General features: G+C 55.5%; 2 protein-coding genes across 3 annotated transcripts; one reads left to right on the forward strand and one right to left on the reverse strand.

The window, feature by feature from the left end:
* Nucleotides 1-19: 19 nt before the first annotated feature.
* Nucleotides 20-6,163, forward strand: ADGRG3 (adhesion G protein-coupled receptor G3). Of its 2 annotated transcripts, none has more exons than XM_063410356.1 (13): nt 20-765; nt 1,228-1,257; nt 1,347-1,506; nt 1,586-1,694; nt 2,261-2,401; nt 2,490-2,612; nt 2,695-2,734; nt 2,817-2,917; nt 3,363-3,475; nt 3,625-3,908; nt 4,185-4,278; nt 4,673-4,959; nt 5,388-6,163. In XM_063410356.1, exons 1-13 carry the CDS (start codon nt 588-590, stop codon nt 5,501-5,503), a joined length of 1,776 nt encoding a protein of 591 aa, XP_063266426.1. In that variant the 5' UTR covers nt 20-587; the 3' UTR covers nt 5,504-6,163. The 2 variants fall into 2 exon arrangements, with proteins under 2 accessions (XP_063266426.1, XP_063266427.1); XM_063410357.1 differs by having other exon boundaries at nt 3,631-3,908.
* Nucleotides 6,164-6,664: 501 nt separating this feature from the next.
* On the reverse strand, nt 6,665-12,402 carry LOC134557691 (uromodulin-like). The gene is made up of 9 exons (XM_063410889.1): nt 11,389-12,402; nt 10,489-10,555; nt 9,795-9,962; nt 9,011-9,216; nt 8,335-8,495; nt 7,887-8,132; nt 7,554-7,713; nt 7,122-7,266; nt 6,665-6,798 (listed from the first exon to the last, which is right to left on the reverse strand). The coding sequence occupies exons 1-9, from the start codon at nt 11,389-11,391 to the stop codon at nt 6,698-6,700; spliced, it is 1,257 nt and encodes a 418-aa protein (XP_063266959.1). The 5' UTR covers nt 11,392-12,402; the 3' UTR covers nt 6,665-6,697.
* Nucleotides 12,403-12,476: the final 74 nt, after the last annotated feature.

Raw genomic sequence — 12,476 nt, forward strand, 5'->3', positions numbered from 1 at the left:
TGGGACCAATAATGCTGCTCCTGGCAGAGCAGTGGCTGCCTGGTGCCATTGGGGTCATGGAGGGAGACACTATGGCTTGGGAAGTCTCTGGGGACTGTCACTACCCAGCAGAAAGAGAAGCTGGTGCACGACAGGGATCTGAAGAGGGAGACATCAAAGGATGGGAAGCCCCTCAGTGGCTGCGGGGCCAGGCAGAATCTGGCTGTCCTGGCTGTGGCTCTTGCAAACACAGCACCACATTTCCCATCTCACCACTGCCCTTCCAGCTGGCTGTGGATCATCCCCCTCCACCCAGCTTCCAGCACCCAGCTGGGGCAGGGGCACCTTGCCAGGAAGGGGATGTTTCATCCTGGCAGCTTATGGTGATGCCCAGTTTAGGGTGAGAATGCTTTTTTTGTGCTGCTTAGGGCCATCAGCCCCTTGGCAGGAGTGTGGGCAGAAAGGGAAAGCAGAAAGCCCTGAGTCTGTGGTGGGAAGGAGCCACGGGGGAAACGCCGCAGCTCTGGCGGTTGTTGCCGTTGCTGTGATCTGGGAGAGGAGGTCACTTGCCAGCCCACAGGAAGGCATGAGGGGTGCCTAGAAGGGAAATGAGGAACAGCTCTTGCCTCAGAAGCAGCCTCAAGCCCTGGGGGAGCCCAAGGAGGATCAGAGTGGCCGGCACAAAGGGAGCAGAGTGCGGTGGGATGGCCAGGGGCAGCCAGGAGATCCCACAAAGGGGCATGAATTTGTTCCTGAGCACTGTCCTGCTGCTCCTGCTGCTGCCTGGTGAGTGACAGGTGAAGGGGGGACAGGCATCCTTGGCACAGGGGGTGCATGGGCTTTGTGGGAAGGTTTTCCCGTGGGAAGGTTTTCCCATGGGAAGGTGTTCACCAAAAGACCATGTGGGGATTTCATCCTGAAGCGTGGACAGGCCAGAGGGGAGCATCCCCACTGGGATGTGCAGAGGTGAGCAGAGCTGGGGGCTTTGCTGCTGAGGGCTTCTATAAAACCTGGAAGAGCAATCCAGGGTCTCCTTTGTGAGCCCCTCTGGCAGGGTGCACACAGTGGTTTTGCCCTCACCAGCTCCGATTGCTGTCCAGGTGTTTTTGAAGCCCACGTAACTGCAGGACCGTTCCTTTAAAACCTGGCAGCTGCCAGACTCTCCTGCCTTCTCTTCCTCTTTCCCTCTGGACAGAGGGAGGGCTGACCCTAGATTTTGGTGTTTTCTCCCATATCCTCCTCTTCCAGATGTTGCCAAAGGACAGGACAGCTGTTCCAGTGAGTGGTCCCCGCCCATCCCTGCCCTGGCTCCCTGTGCCCACCCAGCGCTGCTGTGCCTGGTGGTCACCTGCTGCCACCCTCCCCAGGCCTGGGCCGGCTTGATGAGCACCGTGAGTGCTGCAATATCACAGTGGAGCAGAAGAACCCAGGCAACAGCACCCGCATCCTGCACTGGTCCCGGCACTGCCCGCAGCTGTGGCGCTCCCAGAGCCGCGCTTGTGCCTGCCTGAGGGAGCACTGGTTCAGGTAGTGGCAGGGGTGGCCATGGCAGGGTTTGTGGGCTCAGTCCCATGTCCACCTGTCCCACAGCCCCCTTGTCCCACAGGCTGCTGCAGCTGGGGCAGCACCAATGGCTGGCTGGGCTCAAGACGCTGCTCCTGAATGTCAGCAGGGCTGTCACCCGTGATGTCCTCATCACCTTCTCCCCCACAGAGGTGAGATGTGCTCCTCCCTCTCCCTTGTTTGGAAGGTCTCACACCTTCCAAGCACCCCTCAGCCCCTGCCCCAGGGCTTGGTGTGCCCTGCTGTGCTCTTCCTCCTCCTTGTGGGGTTGCATCATGGGCCCACATCAACTTCAACGTCCCTTGGCAAGAGGTCACATGGAGTGATGCTTGGGAGGGAAGAGCCCTCCCCAAGGAGCCATCCCAGCAGACCAGGAGGCCAGGGGGAATGTGAGGTAGGAAAGGAGGAGAGATGTGTGTGACCTTGTGCCTCCTGCCCACCTGGAGGCTCTCCCAGGCTCTGGATGTCCCAGGGGACCATGTGTGAGTCATGGTGGGTAGAGAATCTGCTGGGTCCCACTCCCAGCTCTGTCCTAGGTGCTGGATGCTGGGGATGAGGTTCTTCCCTTCTCTCAGTCCCCCCCCTCAGGACTCCTGCTGATGTTGCTGAGCAAACCCACCTGGGCAGGGCTGAATTTGTGCCTGGAGCAAGATTGGTGGGTTCTGAACAGAGATGTGACCCAGCAGCAACAACCTCTCACTGTTCTTTCCTGCTGCAGGGCCCCAGCAGGCTGAACACCACACAGAAAGGGAAGGCAGGTAAAATCCACCTCCCCAGGGAGATATTCCGGTCCCTGAGTAGCCAAACAGTGCGTGTGGTTGTGACAGTCCTCAATATCCAGCAGCTTGGCATGTTCAAGGTACAGGCTGGCATTGCCAGCATCTTTCCTGCTGCCACCAGCACTTGCTACCCACCAGCTCAGCTCTTGCAGTGTTTCCTCTCCTCAGGAAGTCAACCAGACAGCGCAGGTCTTGGACAACACCGTGGTGGGCATCACAGTGGGAGAGAGCAGCATCTCGGGGCTGCACAAGCCTGTGCATCTCACGTTCGCCCACAGAGAGCTGCCCCAGGTGAGGCAGCCCTGCCTGCCCTCCCTGTCCCCCCCAGTCCTCTCCCTGTAGCACCGGCTGATGCTGCTCTCCCCCACTGCAGAATGTCACCCCGCAATGTGTCTTCTGGGATCCCAGCAAAGGTACACCCTGGCCGGGGCAGGTGTGGGGCTGGGCACAGGTGCTGTACCAGCACTCACAGCCCGTTCCCTGTCCCTGTTGCAGGGCTGGCAGGAGGCTGGCGCAGCAGTGGATGTGTCACACAGCCTGGGGACAAGGGGACAGTCTGCTCCTGTGACCATCTCACCTTCTTCACCCTCCTCCTGGTGACAATCCCACTCCCTGCAGCTCCTGCTTGTGTCCTGACAGTGCTGCCTGCCCACTTTTGTGGCCTCTTGGGTGTCATGAGTAGCCACACAGGGACAATTATAGCTGTTCTCAGGCAAGCCAGGGTCTCAAAACCAAGCCTAGCCCCTGTTCAGGAGGGCAGCAGCAGCTGAGCAGGATAGGCTGGAAAAGGCCCCAGCCTTGTGCAGGTTCTGGCACAGCAAGGCTCGAGGTCCCATATTGTGGTAGAGACTCCCAGGAGGGTGCTCATGGTGGCCCACTTCACTCACACCTCACCCCACCTCAGAGCATCTCCTCTGAGCCACCACTCACCTACTTCCCCTCAAGGTCTTCTGGGGGTTGGTATGGGGTCTCTGCAGCAGCCCACTGAGTTTTCTAGGTTGGTCCAGGGCCTATCTAACCAAATACCTGCATGTTTGGCAGACCCAAGCTCTGGATGGCTCCACAGCAAAAGCTTTGATGGCTGTTGCCACCGCTGGCTGTGGGGTAGCCATGGCTTTCTCCATCTTCACCATGGCCTTCTGCATCTTCATAAGGTGGGATGTGCCAGCAGCTCCATGGGGGCTTGTCAGGCTGGGAGAGACGTGAGGAACGCCAGTGCCTCTGCCTAGACCTGCTGTGGTACAGCGGGAGGCCCTGCTCACCTGTGACCCCTGCCTTTCCTGGTCCCTGTGGGGACACCCAGGTGCAGGTTCAGGTTGGAGGAGACCGTTGGCATCAACTTGTGCCTGCACCTGAACCTCGTGGGCAGCCTGTTCCTGCTCAACCTGGCCTTCCTGCTCAACACTGGGCTCTCTGGCAGGACCCACCCACGGACCTGTAGTGTCCTGGGTGGGCTCACCCACTACTGCCTGCTCTGCTGCTTCACCTGGACGGCGCTGGAGGGCTGTCAGCTCTACCTCCTCTTCGTCAAGGTCCTCGGGATCTACATCCCCCACTACTTGGGAAAGCTGTGCCTGGTTGGCTGGGGTGAGCACCAGCAGCCTGGATGAGAGATGGGGGGTGAGAGGGGCAGTGGGAGGTTTGGATTGGATATTGGGGAACAGTTCTTCAATGAAAGGGTGGTTAAGTACTGGAATAGGGTGCCTTGTGCAGGGTGGAGTTACCATCCCTGGAAGTGTTCAAAAGATGTGTAAATGTGGCACCTGGGGACATGTGGCAGTGTTGAGTTAATGGCTGGACTTGACGATCTTAGAGGACTTTTCCAACCTAAATAATTCTGTGATTGTGTCTCCCTTCTTCCAGGCTTCCCTGTTCTCGTGGTGGGAGTGGCAGGAGGTATTGGCAGCTATGGGGAATACAACATCCACACCACGGACCAGCAGATCATAGCCCAGCTGTGCGTGTGCCACTGCCCAAGGGCTCAGGTGGCCCCTTGGCACAGGGAGGGGTAGCTCAGTCCTGCCAAGAGTGCAGTGGTCAGCGATTGCACCCATCTGGTTTGGCTTTGCACCATGCCTCTGCTTCTGCTTTCTTCATTGTGATTGCAACACATCAGCCACCCCCACCTCTCATGCTGAGCTCCTCAGTCACGCCTGCAGCCCTCCAGGTCATGGAGGGATGTCCAAGGTCCACCTGGAGCTTGTCCATGCTCTCTCCCAGCTGAGCAACACAAGGGCACCACTGTCCCCCTGCCTCACCCTGGCCTTGGAAAATCCCCCCAGGGGAAGGCTCCCATGGGTGCTGCTGAGGATTGCAGGGCTGCTGGAGGCACCACAGTTGTCTCTTTTCAGGTGCTGGATCACTTCCAAACATCTTCTGGTCCACTACATCACCAACTGTGGCTACTTTGGCCTCATCTTCCTCTTCAACATGGCTGTCTTTGGGGTGGTGACCCAGAAGAGCTGCAGCTTGCAGGGCACTGGGGCAGTGCAGGGATACCGTAAGCCCTGGAAGGTGGCTCTGGGGGCAGCAGGGCTCTTCTGCCTGCTGGGAGCCACTTGGGCCCTGGCATTCCTCACCTATGGCATCTCCTCTGCACCCGTGCTCTACCTCTTCACCATCCTCAACTCTCTCCAAGGTCAGCACTCACTCTGAGCTGGGTTCCCTGGGCTTGGGTGGGGAAGATGGAGGAGGCAGGAGCTAGCCAGGGTGTGGGTTGACCAGGGATCCCAAGGCACCAGAGTCTTCCCAGCACTGTCATGCCCTTTCTTTTGGCAGGGCACATCAAGCAGCAGGTCCCAACCACCAGCATGGAGCTGCTCATGGCTCCCAATTACAGCCACTCCACCTGTGGTGGTTTTCCTCCAAGAAAGACATTCCTTAGCAGAGGAGGACTGGGGACATTATCCACTCAGGGCATGTCCCAGCCAATGTGAAGGAGGGGGAGAGGCAGGAGTGAGCTGAGGGAATCCCCTGGAAGCAGAAGGAATGTGCCATTAGCATCCTGGCAAGAAGCTTCCCACTGTCTCCTGCTGCTGCTGAGTGCTTGTCTTCCTTTCCCTGCAGGAATCTTCATATTCATCTGGTTGGTCATCCTCTACTACCCAAAGACAAAGGAACCCACTGGTTCCCTCTCCTACATCATCAGACATGACAAAACCACCACAGCCTCCCAGGACTAGCTCCTGGCTGGGCCAGCTCCAGGCTGAACCTCTCTTCCTGCCTGCACCTGCATCCACTGAGAGCAATCTTGGATCCTGGCAGATGCAGCTTCCTCATGGAGGGAGAGATCAGTTAACCACACCTCAGTTTACCCTTCAGTGGGCATGATTTCATTCCTGGTGGGCTGCCCTGGGCAAAGAGCTCCAGAGATGATGCTTCTGCAGAGTCCCTCCAGGCTGCAGTTCCATGGTCTTGAGGTGCCCTGATCTCATTCCCCAAGGAAAAAGGAGGAATCCCACAAAGCACCTGCCTTCAGCCATGATGGAGCCATTCCTCTTTGCTAGAGGTGGCCTTTGGGCTGAACCAACCCAGCAGTGAGTTTCCTGCCACTGGAGGGAGGGGATTGACTTGCTCCAGCCCAGATGTGGGATGTTTGCATCTGGGAATCAGCAAAAAGAAGAGGAAACCCATGAGCTTCTTTGCAAAACATCTCCTTGCTCTCTGGCAGAGATCTGCTGCATGTCCTTCCTGCAAAACAGCCTCTGGGGCCAGCAGCAATTTCCCCATGGACATTATGCTCCAGCCAAAATACACATACAGCTGCCTTGCAGGGCAACTGCTGTCTTCTCCTGATCTGTGTTTTGGTATTAAATCCCTACCAGCTGTGTGAGCACTGTGAATTTAGTCTTTAATACCTACAATATTGTTTGTTATTTGCTTTATATTAGGGATGCATCAATGGGAAAAGCCTTGCTGGCAATTTGCCATGAATGAAAAGTGAAATGTCCTGAATGAAGGGAGAAATCACATCCATCACTATGGATGGGTGCACACACACGTGTGCATGCACAAAGCAGCCCTTCCTCTGCTCACGCTACATTTGTGTGGCACAGAGCTATGCAAAGACCAGCTTTGGTGGGGCAGGTACCTAGAGTGGGGGACTTCCATCTCCCCACATGCCAGGGTGACTCTGTGGGGAAGAGGGAGGCAGGAGGAAGGACTGTCCCACCCCTGGGTACATACTCTGGGTTTAGAGAGTACGGGCCCACAGGGGAGAAAGTCCAAGAGATGCTACTGGGAACATAAACACTGTGATGCACCTCACCCTTCAAGCACTGTTTGCATCCAACCACTACCCCCTTCCCCAAAACACCCATAAGGACACAGCAAGAGCTTCTCTGCTCCTGTCACGTTTATTTGGAAACAGCTGTTTCCTAAGCCATTCGCCGCCCCATGCCGACGGCCGCAGCAGCCACAGTGAGCACAGCGAGCACACACAGAGGAACGAGGGCCCTGGAGAGCCACAGGCTGGGTCCTGCCACAGAGGAGAGACATGGATTGTGTGTCTGGGTCCCCTGAGCCAGCTTTGAGCCCTGGTGAGGCATCTCCTGACTGGGGACAGATACAGGGAGGTCATCTCCTGTCATGGCAGGAGGCTCAGGAGCTGGGGGTACTTTGGGATCCTGAGGGCACTGACAGGACTTGGTCACCTCAAATGGCCTCCACCCACCCCTGCTGCTCACAGCTCAGCATGCATTCCTGATCTGAGCCATGCTGTAGGTGGGCTTGCTCCCAGCCCTGCTCCTGGGATGCTGCTTGGATCGCCTGGGCTGAGCTCAGTGCTCAGGACACACGTACCTGCCGGGGCCTGCTGGTCAGTGCTGGAATGATGGGTCTCTGCTCCTGAGGAAGGAGCAGCCAGCAGGAGGATGGGCCCATAGGAGACAATCCTATTGTAGTCATCTGCCAGAGCCCGCCTGCTCCTCCAGTGCCTGGGGCATTGCTGCAACAGAGCCAAAGGAAGGGTGAGGAGAGGGCAGGGGAGAAGCACCTGGCACCTGGGCCATCCTGTAGATCTCCCCTCCTTTCCCAGGGAAGAGGGAAAGGAGGTCTCTGGTGGGTTCAGGCCCTTGTGCCTTTAGTTCAGGGCACTGGGCTGAGCTCCTGATTCTGGAGGTTTTTATCTTGTGAGGCACTCAAAACCAGAGCAGAGTCCCTTCTCCAGGCAGAGCTAGTGAAGGGAGGTCCCACACCCACCCAGGGCACAGTGCAGACCACAAGGGAGCTCACCTTGGCACAGGGCTCTGGGCCGTCAGGAAGACAGAGCTGGACACGGCAGTGCAGGAACACCTCAGGGTAACCAACAAACCGAAACATCTGGAAGCTGAACTTGGCAGCAGTGCTCTCTCCAATGGCATTCAGATAGGTCACGGTCTCATCATGGGGACACCTGGGACACCAGGGCTGGATCAGTGGGTGGCAAACGAGGTGGAGCATCCCAGCCTGAGATACCACACCCCACAGGGACTGGGTGTGGTATTTGGTATCCAGGCCTATTTCTATCTCAGTCCCTGACACTCCATGGTGCAGGGAGACTGGATGTGCTGGGGACACTCCCCTCACCCCTGCTCAATGAGCTTGTGCTGCGTGTCCTGGTGCGGATCTGTGCTCGGTGTGGCCCAGCAGTCCAGAACACTCAGCAGGAAGTACTTGAGCTGGTGCTGCCCTTCTATCTTCAGCAGGACATAGAGGGTGTCCATGAGGGGGACAGCCATGCCTGGCAGGTGATAAGGCTCCAGGTAGGAGGGGGACTTGTAGAGTCTCATGCTGACATTGAAGTGTCCTTCTCTGACCACAAACTGAACCAGCCTGAGAGGAGAGGAGAGGATGAGAGCTCACAAGCAGAACGAGGAGGTGGGAAGGACACAGCACAGGTGAAGCCACCAGTGTCTGGCATTGTTCTCAGAGCTCTCTAGGGCTCCCCAGGGCCTTTGCAAATTGCCTCACTGAATGTACTTTCCTCCAAGCTCAAAGACACCACATCAGCAGCAAGGTGAGATGGGACACTCACTTGTCAACAGCAGTGAGAGCGAGGGGCAGCCTCACAATCTGCTCATAGGCGTAGATGCAGGAGAAGTGCACCTCCAGCTGAAAACTCCGGGAGATCAGGGCCCTGCGCGCCTCCTGCTCTGACTCGATGACGTTGGAGTACGAGACATGGGAGCTGTTTTGCTGGAAGGACACAGAAACCAAGCCTCCAGACCATGACTAAAGCCATACACAGAGCTGCAAGTTCAGCTACAGCTGCTCCAGGCCTGGATGTCTGCTGGGGTTCCAGCTTGTGTCTGTGGGCTGCTGGCACAGGAGTCAGTATAGTGAGCACAGCTGAGCACAGGGCTCTTCTGTGCAGTGCAGACCTGGAGCACCATTTCATCTGCACCCTTCCTGCTCCATGAAGCAAGTCAGGGACCAAGGGGACAAGGCTGCAGAGTTCAGAGGATGTCTCCAGAAAGGCTGTTACCTGTGCACGATAAGACTTCCAAGCTCTCCTAAATAAAACAAAATGTGCTGCCAGCAGGGGTTTAGTGGAGACAGAAGCACTTTCTGACATCCTCAGGGAAGACTTTCAAGAAGAATGAGAACTATTCAGCACTCAGATATAAAAACAAAAGCCTTTGGGGTTGCCCTTTGCTGCCCCACCTCACTATGTCTGCTCCTCTCCTGGCTTCAGAGCTATGGACCCTCACCTGGATTATTGATCCACAGGCAGTGTGGTTTTCACCTGTGAGAGTGGCTGCAAAAAACAGCTCACCCTCTTCTTCCTTCTCTGAGACCTTGCATGCCTGGTTCCTCAAGTGGACAAGCTCCAGTGGGATTTTCAAGAGTTCAAACACCTCCTTCCTCACCATCATCTTCATGTGCTCTTCCTCGCAGGCCAACTTCAGTACCACATCTGGGGGAAAAAGCCATCTGCAATAGCAATAAGGGAGAGGCCTGAAGGAGCCCCAGGCCAGCTGGAGGGTGGCACAGTTCCACTGAGCTCAGCAGCTTCTCGTCCCAGCCCTGGTGCAGGCTGCTCTAGGGCTCTTCAGACACTGGGCAAAAGACAGCCTGGTCCCTTTTGAGGGCTGTCCACACAACCTCCACAGTCTGTCTAGGGCACCAGAGGGACAGGGACCCTCTCCTTCAGAGGAAGAAGACAGTTTTTGGCCAGTGTCTGGAAGGGACTTCATTGTATCAGTGCCAGGGTGATTGTGCTTGTTCTGAAACATGAGGCAGCTGTGCCCTGCTACACCATGGCACAGCCAAGGAATTAAGGCTTTTGGGGATGATGAAAATGGCTTGTGGCTGGGTCTTGTACCAGCATGTAGCCAGAATATGGTTGTAGTGGTGTGGAATGCACCTGAGGCAGGAGCTGGGATGTGCTGCAGGATGGAGAGCAATGGTAACACCAGTGCACTGTGCCCACCACCCTTCCTGCTGGTGCCCGTGGACTGCGTGGGGAGGGCTCACCAGCATCCCCAGCCCTACCTTGGCAGAATTCCCCCGTGAAGCCTGGCTTGCAGCTGCAAACTGGTCTGTCCACAGTCACCTGGCACTGCCCCTGGTGCTGGCACGGGTTTGGCAGGCAGGCATCTGAGCTCCTCCTGACACGGAGGGCAACCCCTGGCCTCAGGCCATGGGTGCTCACCAGTTCACCTGCAGCAAAGGCAAGAAAAATGAAATGCAGCACAAATACCTCCCTGAGGAGAGTTTTGAGAGCTCACCCTACTGCAGGAAGCTCTGCACAGCTCTCAAGGGCTGAGATCCTTGCCTGGAGCCAGAGCAGACACATCTGAGGAAGAACCTGCTGCCTCAGCTTGTGGGGAGGCTGTGAGACCTCCTCAGCCTGGCTGTAGTCCGGACCAGAGCCATGGGGCCTGTCACTGCCACCAAGGAGCAGGGTGGCACATTGCAGCACCAGTGCTCCTTTCCATGAGGAAAGGAATCCTCCTTTCCACACCCCTCATGGCTGCGGTGAACAGCCTGCAGCAGCTTCTGCCTATTTTGCTGGCTCCTGGACCCCAGTTCCTGCTTCAGTGAGCCCTATGGTATTGTTCCTCCTTAGCAGCCTTCAGCAGCGCCCTGAATGAGGAACTTGAACATGGATCAGGTGAAGGTTTGACCTTTTCTTTCCCTATTACCCATCCATGACCCAGCAGGAACAGAGCACAGGGAGACTCACTCTTGTTGCCTTCACAGCCAGCCAGGCAGAGCACAGAGAGCAGCAGCAAACATCTCACAATCCTTTCCTGGAAAAACAAGCAGGCTCTGGATAACTTTGATTTGTTATCATGCCCACTGGAGGTGTTTGCAGCCATTCAGAATCCTCAGGCACGGGTGCAGTAATTTCTGTACTGTATTTCCTAGGTTCCACAGCCCAATCTCATTTTCCACTCCAAAGGGCCAGATCAGCCTTCCCCCATCAGGTTAATGCAAGGGTCAAACATTATCCTGAATTTAGGTAGCTATTCCAGAAAGGAGGCGGGAGAAACCAGTGCTGGGACCCACAGGGATGTGCTGACAGTGATAAAGCCACATTTCAGTGGCAATTTGAGTAAAACTGCACAGCTGAGACATCAATCTGGGCTCTCCAAAGAGTAAAGGAGTTTCCCTCTTCCCACTACAGTTCTTTTGAAGAGTTAGGATTTGCAAAAGGATCCTCACTGTTCCAGTACCATATCTCTAACAAGGAGACAACAGGATAATAAAACAAACCCAAAGCCTTGAACACAACTAAAATTAGTGTCAAAAAAGACACAGATTAAGTCAATCTCTTCTGTTGGTACAGATAATGCATTGCTTTAGGGAAATCATTGCCACAGTGCTGGATTAGTCCTGGACACCAGACACTCCTTATCAGAGATGTGGATGCAAGTCAGCCAGGACTGGTGGCTGGGCAGTGCTCGGAGAGCAGGGCAAAGCCAGTGCCAAAAGCCCCCTCACACAGCTCACCCATACCCCCTCCACTGACCACCAGCTGTGACCACCAGACTGCTGGACAAGCAGAGTTAATTCCCCGACTGCTCCTTGCTCACTGCAGCAATCCTGGCAGACCCCACCACCTTGTTCTGCTCCCTCTTACCATTGCCAGGCAGCTCTGTGCTCCTCCACCCACCGCTGCCCCGCTTCCTTCCCCTCCAGGGTGGGTCTGCACCGCCGGGGCTGCTCCTGCCTCCTGCCTGTGCTTTATATCGCCTCCGGCAGCGCATCCCTCTCCCCCACGCAAACTCGCTGCCTTTGGGATTGCACAAGAGCCTGCCTAGCATCACTCGGGAGGAAAGGGACTCTCCAAGTCCATCCTCAGGCACGGCCTGTTCCAGTGAGCCGACAGCTCGTGGATGCTGACCCAATTCACAGCCCTGATTGGGTCCCGAACAGGGAGTATCAGCAAACCCCTCCAGAACCCGGGCTCTGCGTGTCCAGCTGGTTTTTGGTACCTGTTTTTGATGCAGCAATAACAACAGATACCACAGCAGCACATGTGAAGGCCATATAACTTTGGGTGCTGAGTACACACAGTTTTGGAAACACAACTTATATTTGCCTTATCTGGTTTTTTATTGACTTCTGGCATTTAGGAACTGCTGAGAAGTACTGGTGAGAGACCCCATTTTTTTTTTCATAGAATATCCAGATATGAAATGCACCCACAAGGACTGAGTCCAATTTCTGGCCCTTGCACAGGAGCACCCCAGCAGACCCACCCTGTGCCCCTCAGAGCATTGTCCAAATGTTCTTTGAGTTCTGGCAAGCTCGGCCCTCCCATGACCATTTCCCTAGGGAGCCTGTTCCAGTGCTCAACCACCCTTTGGGAAGAACCTTTTCCTAATATCCAACCTAAACCCCTGCCCCCTGGCCTCAATACAGGTTCATGCCATTTGGGCAACAGTAACCATCTGCAAACTACATTAATCACTAAAAATGATGCTTCTTGATATATTTTGACTGCAGTCTGTGCATCCTCAGAGCTTTAATTGCTATGATTCCCTTAACAGAGTGCTTAATGTGAACATCTGTCCATCAATTCATATTTTTCTTACCCACAACAACAAACCAGAAAAAACGTGTTTAGCATTTGACCCTGCTTACAGTCTAATGAACTGCCAATGAGAAATAAAAAGGAAAAAAAAAAAGGAAAAAAGGAAAATGAAAATATAAAAAGGAAAAGCA

The sequence above is a fragment of the Prinia subflava genome, chromosome 13, assembly GCF_021018805.1.
Source record: "Prinia subflava isolate CZ2003 ecotype Zambia chromosome 13, Cam_Psub_1.2, whole genome shotgun sequence".
Lineage (NCBI taxonomy): Eukaryota > Metazoa > Chordata > Aves > Passeriformes > Cisticolidae > Prinia > Prinia subflava.

Coding starts and splice junctions, on each gene's coding strand:
- ADGRG3 (XM_063410356.1), top strand. CDS start 588: ATGAGGAACAGCTCTTGCCTCAGAAGCAGCCTCAAGCCCTGGGGGAGC. Junction 1,258..1,346: donor AGGACAGGACAGCTGTTCCA/GTGAGTGGTCCC, acceptor CACCCTCCCCAG/GCCTGGGCCGGCTTGATGAG. Junction 4,960..5,387: donor CATCCTCAACTCTCTCCAAG/GTCAGCACTCAC, acceptor CTTTCCCTGCAG/GAATCTTCATATTCATCTGG.
- LOC134557691 (XM_063410889.1), bottom strand. Junction 9,963..10,488: donor TGGCTGTGAAGGCAACAAGA/GTGAGTCTCCCT, acceptor CCTTTGCTGCAG/GTGAACTGGTGAGCACCCAT. Junction 7,714..7,886: donor CACAAGCTCATTGAGCAGGG/GTGAGGGGAGTG, acceptor CTGGTGTCCCAG/GTGTCCCCATGATGAGACCG.